At 34.2% G+C, this 19,327-nt stretch overlaps 1 protein-coding gene across 10 annotated transcripts in view; it reads left to right on the top strand.

Moving 5' to 3' along the window:
* Nucleotides 1-19,327, top strand: part of Ikzf2 (IKAROS family zinc finger 2) — a 150,134-nt gene that overhangs the window by 113,227 nt on the left and 17,580 nt on the right. For all 10 annotated transcript variants that reach the window (XM_048808484.1, XM_048808482.1, XM_048808480.1 and 7 more), the window contains one exon: nt 14,111-14,248. In XM_048808484.1, the coding sequence (XP_048664441.1) occupies nt 14,111-14,248 (138 nt within the window). The remainder of the gene's footprint in view (nt 1-14,110; nt 14,249-19,327) is intronic.

The raw sequence follows: 19,327 nt of genomic DNA, 5'->3' as shown, positions 1-19,327 counted from the left end.
TTTGGTTGGATTTTAGAGACATACGTGTGCGCGCGCACACCCACACACACCCACACACACACCCACACACACACCCCCCATAATAAATCTAAATAATTGTATCATGCTCTTATAAAGAAAAATAATTTGTAATGCTCAAGGACACATAGAAGTTTAGAACAAAATAGATAAATCTATAAAAGTATGAATTGTCTTTGTGAGAGTACTTTGTTATTATTTAAAAACTTGCCATTTTAAGGAGAGGTGCATATTTTATGTAAATCCAATGAACTTATGAAAAGCTGGGCTATAAACTCTTATCTCCCTGACTCCAAAGCCCATGCGTTCAGCTGCTATACACCTGCTTTCCAATCTATTCTCTTTGTAACAGCCAGAATGTTATTTTAAAACTCAATTTAAATCATGTCACTTCTCTGCTTAAAATCTTTTAATGGCTTTCCATTGCCCTTGAAATAAAATCAAACTACTTATCATGGCCATGGAAGTTCTGCCCAACTCTCTTATCTGATTGCATGCCACTCTATCCCTCATCTTTATGTTCTTTGCCACTGGAGGCTCCTTTGTTCTTTCCTACCCTTGGGATTTTGCAGTGATAGATGAGCCTAAAAGTCACAAGCTTCAGCTCTTCCCAGTTTTTTTGCATGACTACCTTATTATCCCTCAGATTATTGGCTCCAACACTATGTCCTTGTAAACAGTGGCTCCCATTGACACCACACCTAAAGCATCTTCCTGGTTACCCTCCTTTTTCCTATCCATATCTCAGTGTCTTCAAAAGCTCAAATCAGAATCTGGAGTTATCTTAGGTTTTTGTTGAGCAATCACCTATCTTCCCCTTCTCAAACATAAGCTATGTGCCATCAGGGACCTCCTCTGTCTTATCTATTAATGTATTTTGAGCTCTGGGAACTGTGTGTGTAACACAATAATCAAAAAAATCTTTCCAGGCATGGTGGAGCATGCCAGTAATTCCAATGGCTCCCGAGGCTGAGATAGGGGGATCACAAGTTCAAGACCAGCATTAGCAATTTAGCAAGGCCCTAAGCAACTTAATGAGACCTTGTCTCAACATTTTAAAAAAGAAGAGAGGCATGGCTAGGGATGTGGCTCACTGGTAAAGCGTCCCTGGGTTAAATCTTCAGTACCAAAACAAAACACAACAAAAAACAACTTTCTTGCGTACTGAATGGAGAGGACTCTCAGGTATAATCTGCTTGTTCTAAAAAATCCCACCCCCCCAAAAAAAAACCAGAAATATTAACCCGTTCTAATTTTTTTTAGGGTCAGTTAATGCACAGTTTTCAAGTTTGTATACCACAAAAACAAATGGATTTGCAGATATTTTGTCTTATGAAATTAGATGTAGCTCAGTGTTGTTCTTTTCACTCACTTTAGCACAATAAACACAGCACGGATGAGTAATAGCCTCTCTCCCCTGTTGAAAATCTTCAAAACAGTTCTAACTAGGAAATAAAATTTATTCACTGAACACATATTCCTCAAGTATCTTAGGTAGTAGGCATTTTTCTAGACACTTGAGATACACCTGGGAAGAAAAAAGATCTTTCCCTTGTGAAACTTCCAATGCTAATGAGGGGAGATGGGCAATAGTCAGTAAACATAATAAATCATTAATCTATTTTGTACATTAGAAGGTGATGACTGCTACAGGGGAAAAAACAATCGCCTTTTATTGACTATATGTTCTGTGCCTTAAATCTCCCATATGCATTTAAAAATTTTTTTTCACAGAAATGCTCTGTGTTAGGTACAACTGTTTACGCATTTAATTTAACCTAGCACTTAACTGCAGTGGTCATTGTGGCTAGAATTTGAAATCCAAGAAAGAAAGCACATTCTGTATACATACATATATATTCTTTATACTATATGAGTAACCCATTAATTAGAGAAAGTTATCTGCTTCCAAATAGATTATTTTTGGACCTCTGTGCTGCCCAACTGTTTTTTTACTTATAGGTTATTATAATATTGCCAAGTCACATGAGGAAAAGTATTTTAAAAAATAGAAATTACATCAAAAAGGAAGAGATTATGTGGTTGGATTATTTATTTTATATGCCTAGAAAGTTTTTACTAGCCTTTTTATTTCTTTTTATTGCCCTGACTTGTAAATGTTTTGCCTATTTGTGATAAGGAAGCAGTATGTCTTTTGTCTTAGATTTTACTGTACCTTCTTCTTGCCCCATTCTAACATTTTGCACCTTTATAATTTCTCTAGGTCCTTTTCCTACTTTTACCAGTTAAATAATTAATATTATAGTAACCATGAAAGAAGTGGGCATCTGTCTTAATTCAGTAGTTTATGATTTTAGTTATTATGATTATATAGACCATATTTTAGGTAGCTAGTAAATATGTGTCGTATGAATGAACAATTGGCACATATATATTATAAACAGAGGCAGTTTTTTGAGATATTTAAGGATGTATCTCTGTTAATTGTTTTCAGTAATTATTTTATTAGGAAATATAAAAATAAAGAATAAAATTATATCTATGTGATAAGGAAAAGCATGGAAAACATAACTTGCACTGCCCAAATATCTTACAGTGTATACTTTGTTACATTCTATTTTGCTTTCTTACCTTAGTCATCCAGTTCAAGAAATCTGAGGAAACCTGTTAATTAAAGTGATAGAAAAGTACATGCCAACAATCTTACATGGACCTTTTTCATTTCTAAATTGTGCTTTTTTTTTCCCCCACAGGGAGCTACAAATAAAAAGTAGGTTCTTTAGCTTTAAAATATCTGTGCTTTTTTAAAAATTTAAAAGTGTCACACATACTTTTATATACAATTTCCCATGGCATTTGTGAGCTTTGTAAGGTTTTAAATTTAATTTGAAAAATCAGTGTTATTTTATTATAGTATAATGGAAATGTTGGAATGGGTGAGAAGTTAGCTCTTTGAACACAGAGGCAGCACCTGCCTTGATTACTGCGAATCCATAGCACCTAGAACATGGCACACTGATGGCATTCAGTAAACACACATTAAAAGAGTGCTGAAGGAACTCTACTCCTTGCTCAACATTTGGCAAATACTGTAAAAAAGAAAGAAAATGCCTTAATGTTGGCAGTATGTGCCTGTTTTACTATCATGGGGAACAATCTCAATCCCATTCACACACACAAAAAATTGCTTTCTTGGGAAATTAATAGTTATTAAAATAGAAAAAGAATGTTGCATTTATTATAATTTTAGGAAACACTGGGTTAAATGAGTTTATTTGCTTGCTGCCTTGTTTTGTTACAAGGATTGTAAACATCCAAAAGAACCTTTGATATACTCATGTACACTGTGAATCTCATAAGAAATTTCCATTAAATATAACTTTTTACAGACTCACTTAAATATTTAATGTTATTCCCTTAACCCCCAACTGCACTGATAAACTTTTCTTAGATAATATTTGACTGTGATAATTTTTGACTGACACTTAATTATACTGATATGATTTAGTATAACAGGAATTCTCTTTGAAAAATAGCTCACTATATGGATCTGTTTCCTTTCCAAAATGTTCTCTTCCCACTTGACAACTTTATTTTTAAAAATTTAGAGTCGGGCATGGTGGTACACACCTGTAATCCCAGCAGCTTGGAGGCTGAGGCAGGAGGATCACAGGTTCAAAGCCAGGCTCAGCAATTTAGCAAGGCTTTAAGGCTGTAAGCAACCTTGTGAGACCTTGTCTCAAAATTGGAAAATAAATAAATAAATAAATAAATAAATAGAGCTGGGTCTGTGGCTTATTTGTTGAGCACCTTTGGGTTCTGTAAGCCCTAATAACCAAAAATGGGAGCAGACTTCAAATGGATCAGTAAGCTTTCCTTTATTCAGCAGCAGAGTCAATCAGTCATGTATCAGAGGGGCTTATTGTGGGGGTGAAAAATGTCCCCCAGTTACAGAAGGAGTCTAATAGTTTACAGTGAGAGTGACGTAATTATTGGAGACTGAAGCAGGACAAGTCGGTATGGACAGTCTGGAAAGAAGTTGTAAAAAGTCCGAAACTCATTGTTACTGGGAAGGGATGAAAGCTCAGTTCACTGTTTATCTTCTTCCTCTGGGATTCATTGTTACCCAGAGCTTCACTATTTGCTTTTCTCCTTCCAGGACTCATCCGCAGGGGGAGAGGGTAAAAGTCCAGGGCCCAGCATTCAATATCTGCAGTCTCTGTGTTCAGGACACATTGTTGTTGGGAAGGGGTGAATGTTTGCTTTTGGTGGAGATTCTGGGGATCGAACCCAGAAAGGGATGAATATTTGCTTTTTTTCCCCCTTATGGCCCACTTTACTAGGATAGGATTTACTGGGAGAGGATCAGTGATTAACTTCCTTTACCCTCCTCCTCTGGGTTGGACAGTTTTGGGGAATTTTCATTTTCCACATCCTTCAGGTTCAATCCCCCACTAAAAAAATAAAAATAAAAATTAGAGTCATTAAAACTTCTAAGGATTTAGGAAAAAAAGTGCTGTGAATGTTTCTCAAAAATTCTCTATCAGAATTTTAAAACTTACAAGAGTAATATAAATCACAATGGGGGGAAATACCAAGTTTTTCACCACTTGAAAATTAAAAATCTCTAAACCTCAAAAAATGCTGGAGTTAAATATTTATTCAAAATAAGTCCAAAAGTTATTAGCATTAACACATATAGAGATTGAACAAATTGGTAAGATAATTAGCACTAAGACAATAATTAATAGGTAGATGAAGTTATTGAAAAGATAATTTGAAAGGTTAGCATACAAATGACTAATAAAGTTTTTGTTTAATGTTTAGTTTCACTGATGCAAATTAAAAAGAAACACAAATTATATTGAGTTGCCTAGCGCTGAGGTTCCCAGAATTTCTTGGTTTACTGTGTCCTTAATATTTTAGTAATTTATCAGGGTTTCTTTAGGCCTAAAAGAAATACCTAATAGTTTCATTTAATAAGTAGTCAGCTCCAAACAATTGATTTTTACAATCTAATGGCCATTTTTAAAAAATGTAAATTGGGAAACCAAAATGATATTTTTATTTCATTCTTTTTTTTAAATTTTTATTGTTGGTTGTTCAAAACATTACATAGTTCTTGATATATCATATATCACACTTTGATTCAAGTGGGTTATGAACTCCCATTTTTACCCCGTATACAGATTGCAGAATCACATCAGTTACCCATCCATTGATTTACATATTGCCATACTAGTGTCTGTTGTATTCTGCTGCCTTTCCTATCCTCTACTATCCCCCCTCTTTATTTCATTCTTAAATAGCCAAGGTTAATTATAAGTAAGATCATGTGCCTTGGGGATTGTACAACTTCCCAAACCTTGGAAATAGTTTGTATAATGTCACTCTTTTTTCTTATTCCATGTTGAATTTGACATAGTAGTTACATTGTATTATACCAGCAGTTAAAACCTAACTTCACAAAAATGCAACATCTTTGAAAAGAATGTAATATGCTGTGGTGTTGAAACTGAGCAAGTAGTTTGTAGATATCTGAGAGGTGTTTATTATTTCCCTCAAAAATAGAAAGTATCATATGTTCTCTACCTAAGAATTTGCTTCAGTACCCCAAAGTTCGTTGTTTGGACATAGACTTTGCATGTTAGCAGAGAATTTACTGTTTTAATGGGAGCTCTCTGTTAATAACAGTATGGTGAAATGGTTCTTTCGTATACCTCTCATATAAATATTAATTTGCAAGACCTTTTCTGAGTCAGCAGTATAGCAATAGAGATTAAAAGCCTTAAAATTTGCTGGGCTTGGTGGCACGCACCTGTAATCCCAGTGGCTCAGGAGGCTGAAGCAGAAGGATTGCAAGTTCAAAGCCAGCCTCAGCAACTTGGAGAGGCCCTCAACAACTTTGTGAGACCCTGTCTCGAAATAAAAAACAAAAAGAAGGATTAGGGATGTGGCTCAGTGGTTAAGTACCCTGTGTTCAAAACAAAACTTTATTTTTTATTTTTACACAAAGTCTATACCATAAAATAGACCACTAACTCAAAGAGTAAAATTTATGGATAAAAACAAAAAAAAATGTGCCATATGTTAATGCTCATCTTTCTTCAGATTGATTTATAATTCCATAAGCAATTATGAATTAAAATAAAATATTAAAAGTCCATTTTGAGAAAGTATATACATTTAATTTTATTAAAGGAAAAGGAATATAATATATGCATATTCTCTGTGGCTGATTTTATGTGTCATGAAAAGTGGTAAATATGTTTTCTGTATATGGATGTTTCTTTGTATGTTTCTATATGTTTAAACATACATACATCTATATAAAGAATAAAACATTTACCAAATATATTAGTACTATTGTAATTTGTTTTATAGGTTCACTAGGAAAACTCTTGAAGTGACCTATTTCAAGAAAATATAAGTGAACAAGGCTGACATGGCTTGGTTGTGCTATATATCTTCATAACACCTTATGAACTTATGGTAAACATTCCTGTTTCAGTATTCTTATGGCCATTTGACTTGTTCTTCTGGGAGTTATGTGGGCACTCTAAGAGTGTAGGAATAGCTATTTCTTTATTTCTAATTCTAATTCCTTATAGAGACAGGAAAAATACTAGTAAATGCCAGCAACTTTTTTATCTAATTGAATAGTTGGCAGAATCATCAAGTGTTTTGTTTTGTTTTCTAAAACTTCTATTTTTACCTTAGTCCTCAGGTCAATAGTCTATATCTACATCTCTGACAGATTATATCTTCAATTTTCGTTAATGTAGGATTTTTGCTAGGGTAATATGGAAATGGAACATCATTTTAAATCCTAAGGGCATTGGAAGCATAATGCAGGAATATTGTGAACAATTTTATGTCAATAAATTCAAATAGATGCACTGAGTGAATTTCTTAAAATATAGAAATTATCAAAGTGTACTCATGAAGAAATAGATATTTTGAATAGACATATTTATTCTAAGAATTGAAATTGAAATTTAACACCTTCCAACACAGTAAAGTCCATATGACTACACTGGTAAATTCTGTCAAACATTTAGTGAAAAGCATAATTAAGGGGAAACACTTGCGAAACAGATTCTTCCAGAGAATAGAAGAGGGAGGAGTACTCTCAAATGAATTTCATGAGTTTGATATTACCCTGATACCAAATCGAAGACACTACAAAATATGAAAACTTTATCTTATAACCCTGTTGAACATAGATGGTCCTTAATAAGACATAGCAATGATCCTTAATAAAAATTTAGCAAATTAAGCTTGTAGTTATGTAAAAAGAATAATATATCATAACTAAGTAGGATTTATCCCAGTTGTTTAGCACCAGTAATAATCATTCAATATAATTCTTTGTATTAATAAAAACAAAAAGCAAAAAAATGTATAATCATCTTCTTAGTTGCACAAAGAGCATTTGATGCAATTCAGCGTTTGTGCACAAAAAAAAATTTTAATAAAAATTTAGTGATAGAATAGAAAGGAGCTTCCTCAACATGATTAAGATCATTTGTGATCTTAATTCTAGATGATATGTCCAACTATATAGAAGTACCAAGGGATCTACCCAAAAGTTTCACTAAGACTTTAAAATGCAAGGAAAATGTAAACATGGAAGTGCAGATATCTCTTCCACATGATGAGAAGAAAGTGAGTGTATTTCTATGTGGAAAGAATGAACAGTTTAAAATTAGAATTCAGTGCCACTTACTAGAGCATCCAAAAATGTATGAAATACTTCAAGAGAAACTTAAATATGTTATAAGAACTATACACTTAAAATTCTTAAGCATTTCTGAGAGAAATTAATGAAGACTTAAACAAATGGAAAGATAGATCACCACCGTTAAATAATTTTTCCTGATATTGAGCCTATCACTTCAACACAATCCCAGTAAATACACCAGCAGCCTTTTTTTGTAGATATTGGCAAACTCACTCTGGAATTTGTTGAGATACAAAGAACCTCAGTAGCCAAAAAATTTTGAAAAAGCAAAGATAGATGACTTACCCTACCCACTCTAAAGACTGACTAGTTAAGACTTGATCTGTTGGTTTAAGGATTGACATAAAGATTAATAGAATAATAATGGAATAGAGTCCAGAGTACCCCCAAATACATGGCAAATTGATTTTCACCAAAAATATTTTAGTCTTAAAGTATATTGTTTTCTACAGATGGTGCAAAAACAACTAGGAATCCAATTTTTTTTAAAAAGAATAGCATTAAGGCTCTTATACTATATACCATATAATTTGAAATAGTCACAGACTATCTGTAACTACAATAATGTGTACATTGTATGTATATTTATGTTCTCTGTATACACACATATTTTGTAATACCTGAGATAGATAGATAGATAGATATATATATATATATATATATATATATATATATATATATACACACACACACACATACACATACACATACATACACACACATTTTCATTTCCTGAGAGCTAAAGGGCAAGCATCTAAATTAGAGACCCTAGACAAAAGACACAGCTCATGTTTCAGAAATTTCAGAATATCAAGTACAAAGGGATGATGCTAACAGCTTTCAGATAAGCAGCCCACATATTAAGCTACATTTGCATCAGACTTTTTAAAAGAAATGGGACATTCGTAGGTCAGTGGAACAAAACTTTAAAAATGTTAAGAGAAAATGATTTCCAGCCTAGAAATTCTATAGCCAAGAAAGAGAGGAAAACATGGGATTAGGCAATCAAGGAAGCCAGTCATGAGGGAATACAAAGACAGTCTCAGGACAACAGTTGTATAATAAACCTAAAGTACCATCACTTCCATTAGGATCAGGAAGTGCAGATAGCTGTGAAAAGGCAAGGGAGTTGGGATGGCACAGAACCTGAGGCACTGAGACCCTTGAGTGTTTAGAAAAATTATTAGTAGGTATGGGAACATTTGGAGAAGGGAAAAGTAGCACTAGGTACAGAAACACAAGCAAAAGTAAAAAAAAGAGACAATTATTAACAAGGAAAAATTGAAAGTTTTGCCAAAAAGGAACTGTAATCACTGTTGAGCCAAGTAGTATATTATGATTGATATTTTCATTAATAATGGAAATTTTCATTTTTGTACTATTAATCAGAAATTGTTATATAACTATTAAAAGAAAAGGAGAATTGAAAGGATGTTTGTAAGAGAGCTGAATCCTTAATTACCAGGACAGAAAGGCAATATATTATCTCAAAACTTGATAAATTACGAAAAACTTATATATTAGTTAGAAATATGGATATAATCACTGGAAGAAGGAGTTGAAATGGTTGCTTTTTGGGACAATTAGATTGCTGGAAGCCAGACAGGAAAGAAAGTATGCATTTCATTAAATTCCTTTTAGGTATCTTTGGGTTTTTTTCCAAGTATGGACATATATAACTGTGGTTAAAAAAGAAAGAAAGAAAAATAATCATTATATTGAAAATTAAAAGACGTAGGAATACTAACCAGAGTAAGTAATTCCACATTACCATAATTCTGTAATCTATAAGAAAATTGTTACTTACTAGCAGGAAAAAAGTACCATTTCATAACAGGAAAATTTTCAAGATGCATTGTTCAATAAAATAAGCAGATTATAAAATACAGCATATAAGGGCTGGGGTTGTGGCTCAACGGTAGAGCGCTCGCCTCACATGTGTGAGACCCTGGGTTCGACCCTAAGCACCATATACAAATAAATGAACAAAATAAAGATATTGTAAAAAAAAATACAGCATTTAAGATAACCCAGTTTTATAACAAAATTTATCTTTGCATGTATAGAAAAATTCAAGAAGATAATTCAGAAATGCCAAATACAGTTACTTGATTTCTTGGTAAATTTTTAAAAACTTTATATGAATGTATTGCTTCTGAAATTAGAAAATGATGTAAGAAAAACTGATGAGATAAAACTAAAGAGTTACCAAGTGATGTCATCCTTGAAAAGTCCATTTGTAAGTTACTTCTATGAACAAGACACCATTCTAAACTCTTTGGAAGCTACAAAGGTACATGATAGCATTTAATTTCCCAAGTAGCTCACAATGTTATATAGGAGATGAAAATGAATACCGTGCATAAAAGACACAAATAATATAAGGTAGAAGAGTAAAAGTGTCCCACGCTTGAATGGCCAATACAATCACAGTTCTCTAGTAAGAAAGATCACTTTTAGATGGAAGGGCATTCAAGAGATTGTTGAGAACGAAGGAAGAGACTTGAAGAGGCAGAAATTGGATTAAGCCACTCAGAAACATACAAACAAACAACAACAACAAAACACCCCAAAAACCTAAGACTCAGAAGTGTAAGTGCAGGGTAATTTTGCTGAGATGGGAGGTATGCTTTGTGGCCAATTTGCATAGGATGCTGAAAACCACATAGAGCTATTCAGTAGAAGTTTGCCCTCAATGAAGGCAGTGTTCAAGAAGGGGGTAAAATAATTACACACAGGAAGAGAAACCCTATTTGAAACATATTATGCTAGCCCAGAATTTAAAGGAAGAGATAAACTTGAAAAACATTGAAGCAGTTGAGTTCACAGAAACTAGCGATATTTGGAAGTGAGAATAGGAGGCAACAAAAGTGGCCACATTATTGTGAGTCTGGATTATTAGACTAGTTGCCACACTAACACAAAAGGGCTGCTATCAGAATAAGGAGGGAGTTTTGTGGAGGAAGATAATTGTAGATATCTGAATGCAAAATTTGATCTCAGGGGACTATCCATGAGATGATACTTAAAAGGCCATAGGTAATATAGTTTTGAATTTCAGTCAGTCACTCAGTAAATACATATCTTCTCCTACATTTTTAGTAATAAGTATGATAAGCATTATCAATTTATAAGTAAAACATCATCTTTGTCCTATGGAGCTCCTCGTTTGGACTAGGGAAAAACAGATATCAACTGGATCATTATAGAGCAACTGTCATGTCATGTATCAAAACAGATGTTTACATTATGTGGAAGGGAATCTCGAGATCATGAAGAGTGTAGGTGGCCAGCAGGAGTTCACAAACAGGGAATCATTCCACACATCATGTGGATGTTTTTTAGAAATGAAGACTTAATCTAGAGAGCAAAGAGGAAGAATATTATTCTGAAACCAAAATCTGGAAGAACGTGTTTGTCTACAAATTGGGAAGAGGTTGAGAAGCCAGTGAAGGCGAGCACAGAATCGCATTCCAGAAACAAAAAGGAGGTTCAAGACACAAGGTGGTTTGGTGGTGACTGAGAAATTAGGAAGTTTTAGAATTGCTAAAAGTTCACTGGATTTAGTAATTAGGAGGCTATTGACTTTAAGATGTTCAATAATATCAGAATGACAGTGTTTTATTTGATGAGAATGTATAATAATAACCATTATAAAAACAAAAATTACAGTACAAGTCCTCTCCTATGACTATATATATGCTATATTTGTTGAGAAAATATGTGTATTTACTTACAAATAAATGAACTCCTAATTTGCAGATAAACTTGTCACGTAGAGAGTAACTATAAAGAATATCTCCTTGGACTTGATACTATTAAGAAATAATATCAAGGAACTGATAGGAAATGATCTTATGAGGATAGTTGGCCATTGCATTTGCAGGTGACGTTTGAAAAATATTTCCAAAGAGTATTCAGGCAGAATGTGGACCTTGAAGAAAACAATTGATAACAGTTCTTAGAAATTCTGAAATGCTACTCCTCCACCCACCCCAACCCCTACCCCAATTTTCTGACTACTATTTTTCCTTTATTGTTTTACCCTAAATGCTCCTATCTCTGACAGAGTTTCCTGTTCAAATTTTTCACACTAAATATGGTCCCCATGTCATACTAGCACATTATTCATTTGTTCCATAGAACCAACCATAATCTGTAATACATTGTTTGTGTATTTATTGTCTGTCTTCCTCCCCTGGCTGTCATTTACCTAATATTAGGCATCATGAGAATTTGTTCTCCACTTTGCCTTTCAGCTTCACCACAGTGTTGTTACAATTCGAATCTATATTGAATGAATGAAAGATAGGAAGATAAGGTAGAGTGTTCCCAAAGCAAATTTCTTGGAGATGGAATAGTTACAAGGCATGTCAAAGTCCAACATGTTACCCAGTATTTGAGTTGTTTGAGTAGTATGAAAATTAAAAGGTGAGAAAATTGAGGCTATACCTTTAGAACATTTGCTCAGATCCCCGTTGGACTCACTAAGAACAAGGAGGAGATGAAGAGAATGAAGTGATGTTTCAGAGTACATCCATGACAAAATGGAAGAAGTAGTAAAGTATATGGGTGGGTGGAAAATGCACTGAGAGCAGTGAAGAGTGTAGTGCCTTTTCCTCCTTGTCAGGGGAGTGGTGAGTCTGTGGATGGTTAGGAGGCAGGAGAAATGGAATGGAGCCATGTTTCAATTCAACTGAGGAGCCATGAAGGTTGCTCATTGAAATAAGGGGAAGTCTAGGAGGACATATTCACAGCAAAACAGAGGTATCATAAGACTGGGTAACAGGACTAACAAGTATTAGTTAGCTACAATATAAGTGTATATTATTAATCAGTTAATAGACACATTTAGTGTAAATTCATTACTATTTCTAGAAAAAAATGAATAATGCTAATAGTAAACAGGGACTTTTTGTTATGTAGTTCCATATATTTATATTATTTACACTGTTTTGATTAAAAATATTTTCTTGTGTTCTTGTAGTGATATAATTCTGTACAATAGTCACATCTACTTATCAGAAATTATTGGTTCCGAAAAACACTTTGCCTAGTATTTTGTTAAATGACTAATCATGCCTTAAAAAACTTTTAAGAGAATTTACCAAAAAATATATAATTATGAAATAACTTATTTTATTTTGTATAGATCTCAAATACAACCTAAGGATTTTTTTTTTTTTTTTTTGGTTTTTAATATTCAGTCCAGTGAAACATTCAGGTAGCTTGAGTACTTTGTTTTCTTATAGTATTTTAGTTTCTCTTTTGACCAGTCTCATCACCTGGGTTTGTAAGGTGACTGGAGTTAAGGGTGCTATCTTCTGTCATGAAAGAGTTGCCTGTCTTTTCTCTTGGCAAAACTCAGATTCCTGTGGGAGTCAAATGAGAGATGAGGCCTGATTAACGCTGTGTTTTATGACTGAGGGCTTTGGAACAGACCACCTGGCGTTTTTGTTGCTCTGTATTCATTTAAAACTAAGAATCCTAAGAGTCAAAGCGTTCAGTAAAATCCTCATGAATAATCATACATTAAAACCTCTTTCCATAGAGGTTGTTTTTAATCAATTTTATAAAGTTTTGTACAGGAATGTCATAGTACATATTTTAATAGCTATACTGAGATAATGGCTCCCTATTAAGGGAAAATTCATTTCCCAAATGTGAGATGTTTTAGAAAATATCACTTTCATTGTAACTAAATATGTCGGGCTTCCATAATTCCTGTTAATAATCCTGACTCCAACACCTACTGGCTAATTCTTAGTATTATAAAAGCATGCTGGTAGGGAAGAATACACTTATATACTGCAAAGTTTTACATGTGTGAATAGTCATTACCAAGGTGGAAAGAAAAGAGAAACTCTCTACTTTTATCTGTACTTTTTCTCACCACTTGCGTCTTTTTAATCTTCTTGGTACCCATGAATAATCTCTTTTTGTTTAAACCATGACATTTTAAGTTGTTGCATTTTAATTTTTCTTTAGAAAAATGTCCTACTCTTACAAAAAAAATGTATCTAGGATACTCCTGATTTGTATTTTGAATGAGTCAAAGCTGACATAATTTTGTAAGTGTAAATGTGTTTAGAGTCAGATAATTTGAAAATTGATCATCGGTCCCACAGAGTCGGGAATACAGTCAGAACGTGAGTTTGATTCAGTATTTCCCCTATTGCTGAAGGTACCAGCTGCCTGTCTTCTTAGTGTATTTTAGTCTTAGTAGAAATTTATTATCTTTTCTTGCCTAAACGGGAATGTGGGAGGAGAAAGAGATATAAGTTTGAAAAGCATATAAATGCTTCCTCCAAACTGTCAAAGTTAGCTGTTAATTTCGCTTTGGACGTGGATGAGACTCACGGCATCCTACCCTTGTTCTCTTTGCAGTGGGTAAACCTCACAAGTGCAACTACTGTGGACGAAGCTACAAGCAGCGCAGTTCACTGGAGGAGCACAAGGAACGCTGCCACAACTATCTCCAGAATGTCAGCATGGAGGCTGCTGGGCAGGTCATGAGTCACCATGGTGGGTAGCAATAGCGTCGCGATTTTCATGCCCTCCTGTGCTGCTCCTGTAGTCTTTTATGGGCTAAATAGTTCCCTCCACCCTTCAACATGAAGATCAAATCTTACTCTGTTTCAATTTAGGTCATATTAACTTTGTATGGGATTATCTTTTTAAACACTTGAAATGAACTGAGCTTTGGGATACATCCATACGTTGCCAACAAGCTCTACTGAGTTTTTATGATACTCCCAAATTACTTCGGATAATGTTTGAATTCATGTAACACTGGCAGCCAGTCTTTACTACGCCAAGGGAAGCTACTGTTTTCTCTAACCAAACGTTAGAAATGGTTCCACACAAAGCTGTAGGTCTCCAGAAAGAATGAATTGCTTATTTGCATTATTTCTTGTGTTGGGAAAATATTCAGTGATATAATTTGAATTTTCTCCAATCTATCTTATAATGAATCTGAGAAATTATTAATTTTGCTTTCACATGTGTGAAACATGATTTAGACTAAACTTTGACACCATCACCCTCCTAAAAAACATTCTCTAAGCAAAACAGCCTGATCTCCACAATACACAGTGACAAGAAGGTTGTCCTTAAGGCTCACGAATTCATAAGTCTCAATTCACAAAAAGTCAATTTTAGTAAGTCAGCCTTACAAAGGAAAGTGATGGATTTCAGTTCTTTAGATTTCTACTTTCTGTCTTGCCTAATTATATATACATATATTATATGTGTATATATATATATACATATATATATATATATATATATATATATATATATATATATATTATTTGTAATTGTAGTTGGACACAATAACTTTATTTTATTTATTTTTTTATTGTGGTGCTGAGTATCAAACCCAGTGCCTCACACGTGCTAGGTGAGCACTCTACCACTGAGTCACTACCCCACCCCCTAATTATATTTTTATACTGACTGATTTTATTATTCATGTGAATTCAAAAATCTTATTGATATATTTCTATCCTTATTTAAAAATGGTTGGCTGAGGGGCTGGGGATGTGGCTCAAGTGGTAGCACGCACCCCTAGCATGCGTGAGGCACTGGGTTCGATTCTCAGCACCCCATAAAAATGAAATAAATATATTGTGTCCACCTAAAACTAAAAAATAAATATTTTTTAAAAATGGTTGGCTAATATTGAATGGTAGTTTTCTTTACTTACATTTTAAAATACAAATATTCTTTTATTGGCTTAGATATAGTACCTTGAGGATAATTTATGGTTTTTTTTTTTTTTTGGTTTATGTGTTTATGGGTTTTATGGGGAGGTGCTTATTAGATCAGTATCTAATAAATTATATAATTGTTATAAAAATTTTTAATTTCTTTAAATTTTATTAAACTATAAAATTATTTGTTGTTGAGAATTAAAATTTTAAATGTTTGTTGTTATTCTAAATAATTTACATATTTCCTTGTATTAGGATAGGTTCTGTAATCTAAAGAATCTGATTTAATTCCATTAGTTGTTATGATTGAGTCCATTTATTTTTATATTACTAACACTTTTGTTTGTATTTGAACTCTTTTTGTATTGCAAGTTTTATTGCCTGAGCATGCAAGCATGACATAGGGCCCACAGCATAGAGGTTATAAAATGGTGGGCTGTGAAGTCCAGTCACCCTGGTCTGCTGCTGTAGTGTCATAGGCATAGTGTAAGAAGTAAATGGTATCAGATGTACAGTAAACACCCCCCAAATAATTCGTACATTTTAGGACATTAAATACTAAGAAACAGAAATCTGTCCTCCCCTATAACGTCGTCACTTGCCACTGTTAAGAAGTACAGGTTCCCTTGACCTCCTTAGAACACTGTTTTGGATTTAAGGATTGCCTAAGTCAGGGGACTCATGGAGATCGGGAGCATTCCAGAGCTTCCCAGAGATCCCTTATGGCATCACTACTACTTTTCCTGTTTTCCCACTGTTCTAACATTTGATTAGAATAACATGCACATTCTGTTGATTATTTTTTTCCATTTAGTTATTTATGAAACTCCAAATGGCATACAAACCCAAATAATCAAAATAGAGTTTCTCCTAAAAGATTTTATATTATTGCAGGAAAGTAAGGTATAAATAAATAATTATAACCAACATTTGGCTCATTACACTGTCATAGAATTAATATTGACAAAAAAGTTAGGTGTATTTTGGGAAGAGAAAAAGACGTCTTGTAAACAACTGGGACTTCGGTATTGCCCTTTATTTCCCAGATTTCTTGGATCTTTTCAGACACAGGCCCTTTATAGGTGGTGCCAAAGCTGGGACAGAGGAGGACAAGTGGGACAGAGAAAGAGGGAAAGCCAAGGAGAAGTAGAGGAGGAAGATAATTCTTGATGTCATGGATAGAGTTGAATATTTGTTCTTAAATACTAGATACCATTTTAACCACATTAACCATAATATGAATGCCATTTTCTACCATACTTTTCTAGGTTTGTTGTAACAATAATTTGGGGTCATCATTAATCTCCTTTTTCTTTTATTGACCTGCTTAATGAAGAGTTGACTTTATGAGGTAGGAGTTGATACATCCATGAGAGAGAAAACTGTATGTAGAAACCACATAAGTTCATCATTAATCTTGTCACACACACACATAGCATGGCCAAGGTCTCCTTTTCAACAGAGCCACAATAAAATTCATATTTATCCCATCCCTCTCTTCTTTTCCTGCTATATATTATCTACTTCTTTTCTTTCCCTTTTAGTGGTAGGAGTTAGGGTTGCCAGTTAGTGTGGTTGCTGTTAAATCTATAAAGGGAATTTTTGTTCATTTCTAATAGAGTTATTTTTCCTAACATCTCTTTTCCAAAACAAGTTCATCCCATATTGGCTCTTCTATTAAGGAAATGTCTGAAGGAAAAAAAAAAAAAAAGACATTCTTCCACTTCATTCAGAAAACATTTATTGAGGGCTTGCTTGCTCTTTGCCAAGATCTATGAAACATTTAGGGAATTTAAAGATAAATGAACACAATGTCTTTTGTATACTTACATTCTGTTAGGAAACACATACATTTTAAATATAATAAGATGAAACGAAGCAAAATTGTTAATAAAGATGTGTTTGCAGTTTGGGAGCATGGATGTAGGGGTAGCCTGATGGAGAAGACAAAGAAAGCTTCTTATATGACACAGTGTTTTTATATGAGCATTAGAGATGGTAAGAGTCACAGGTATCTGACAGGACACAGAGGCTGCTCATTCCATGCAGAGAACAGGGAAGAGGCTTGAAGGAATAAAGAATCCTTAACAGATTCTTTGACACTGGGTATGATTGGAGCTAAAGGAGTGGCAGGAAATAAGACTGAGTTTAGGAGACCGTAATGCAGAAGCAGAGCCTTTTTTACTAATGAAGTCTCAACACTACATAGTGATGGGAAACCACCGGCTAATCAAATGTGCATATTTGAAACACAAATGTCACCGATGTAGAATAGAGGACTGACATCTGTCTGGCGCAGGGCGTGAGTGTGAGGAGAGATCCAAAGTGATAGTGCCAAGGAAAAGATGAAGGCGCAGTGGTGGGACAAGACTCTGAGAGGAACATTAAAAACATATTTAGGAAGTTGAATAAAAAGTTTTTATAAATGTTGATTGATTTTGAGGAAAGGAGAGGAATTTCATGACTTTTAGTTTCGGAAATGCAGATAACAATGAATTGGTTTTCGTGGCAGATTATTTATCTTATTTCTATGTTGTCTTTATGCTCATTTTTCATGACTGTTCAGCTTGAAGACAAAGCTTTAAAAACCAAACTGTGTAATTAATTGCCTTCTTTCCACAAGACAAAAATCAAAGTGTGAACCAGAAAGTCAGCCAACTTGAAAGCTATGATTTCATAGGTTTGCACTTTGGATTATTTTGGAAAGGGCGGTTCTTTTCCCCAACCATGGAGGTATAATTGAGAGTTTACAAACTTTCTATTTATTTTTTTTGTCTTATTTCCATTGTGTGACATCATTTCCTTTGGTAAGTTATATTGTAAAGATCCATTGAATAGAGTGTCTCACATAGAAAGTCAAATAAATTGCCATCTCTGAGGCTTTTACCAACTATTGGAAGAAACAACCAATAAACCAACGATTAGAGCACCGTGTGGCAAGTGTCACAGGGCACAGAGGACAGGTACCTAAATCAGACTGGATTTCCAAGAGGAATTTCTAGGGGAAGTTATGTAAAGTTTGAAAGGTAAAAATAACAAGCTAGTAAGTGGAGAGTGGCATTTCATGCAGAGTGAATAGCATATATGAAGAAACAGAAGTCTAAAAGACCACGGAGAGCTAAGGACCTGATAGGAAATTTGTACATTTGGAGCCCAATTTGTAAAGACAAGAGAAGGTTGTGAGAGTAAAGATATATGTTCTGTACCAAACATCCAGGGCCTACTGTTCTAGGCAAAGAATTTTGTACTTTAACCTAAAAGATAGGATTGCATTTATATTTTATTGATAGAAATATGGGACACAGATCAGAGGAGTCAAGAAACACAGACCAACCAGGAGATTGTTGCTGTGGTGTAGGGGGGCTCAGTGGCCTGGAATATATAGAAAGATTAGGTAATTGAGAGCAGCTGCAGATGTGGATTCTAAAACACTTGGTACCTTTATGAGTGTTTGTAATGAGATGTGGTAGGGAGGAGGCAAGGCCTGAAACAGGATGAGAGGAAGAAATCTGGGATTAACCACAGGTATACAGCATGAATGATGGAATAGTTCATAGTGCCATTTATTGGGATGGAAGTTAGAAAAATAGGCTTGGGAACCAAAGGGAGATTTCAGTTTTTGAACACATCTTTTTTTTTTTTTTTTTTTTTTTTTTGGTGGTGCTGGGGATTAGAACCCAGGGCCCTGTGCATATGAGGCAAGCCCTCTACCAACTGAACTATATCCCTAGCCCTTGAACACATCTTTGATAGTCAAGCAAAACTGTCTAGGAAAAAGTTGAAAAATACACACAAACAAACATACATATCTTGAGCTTCTGAGAGAGGTCTGAGTAGGAAATAAAGATGCGGTAGCCATCATTATATAGGTAGTATGAAGTAATAGGTT

This window comes from Marmota marmota, unplaced genomic scaffold, assembly GCF_001458135.2.
Source record: "Marmota marmota marmota unplaced genomic scaffold, marMar, whole genome shotgun sequence".
In the NCBI taxonomy this organism is placed as follows: Eukaryota; Metazoa; Chordata; class Mammalia; order Rodentia; family Sciuridae; genus Marmota; species Marmota marmota.
Note: the sequence above shows the minus strand (reverse complement) of the source record. Positions and strands in the feature narration are given on the sequence as shown.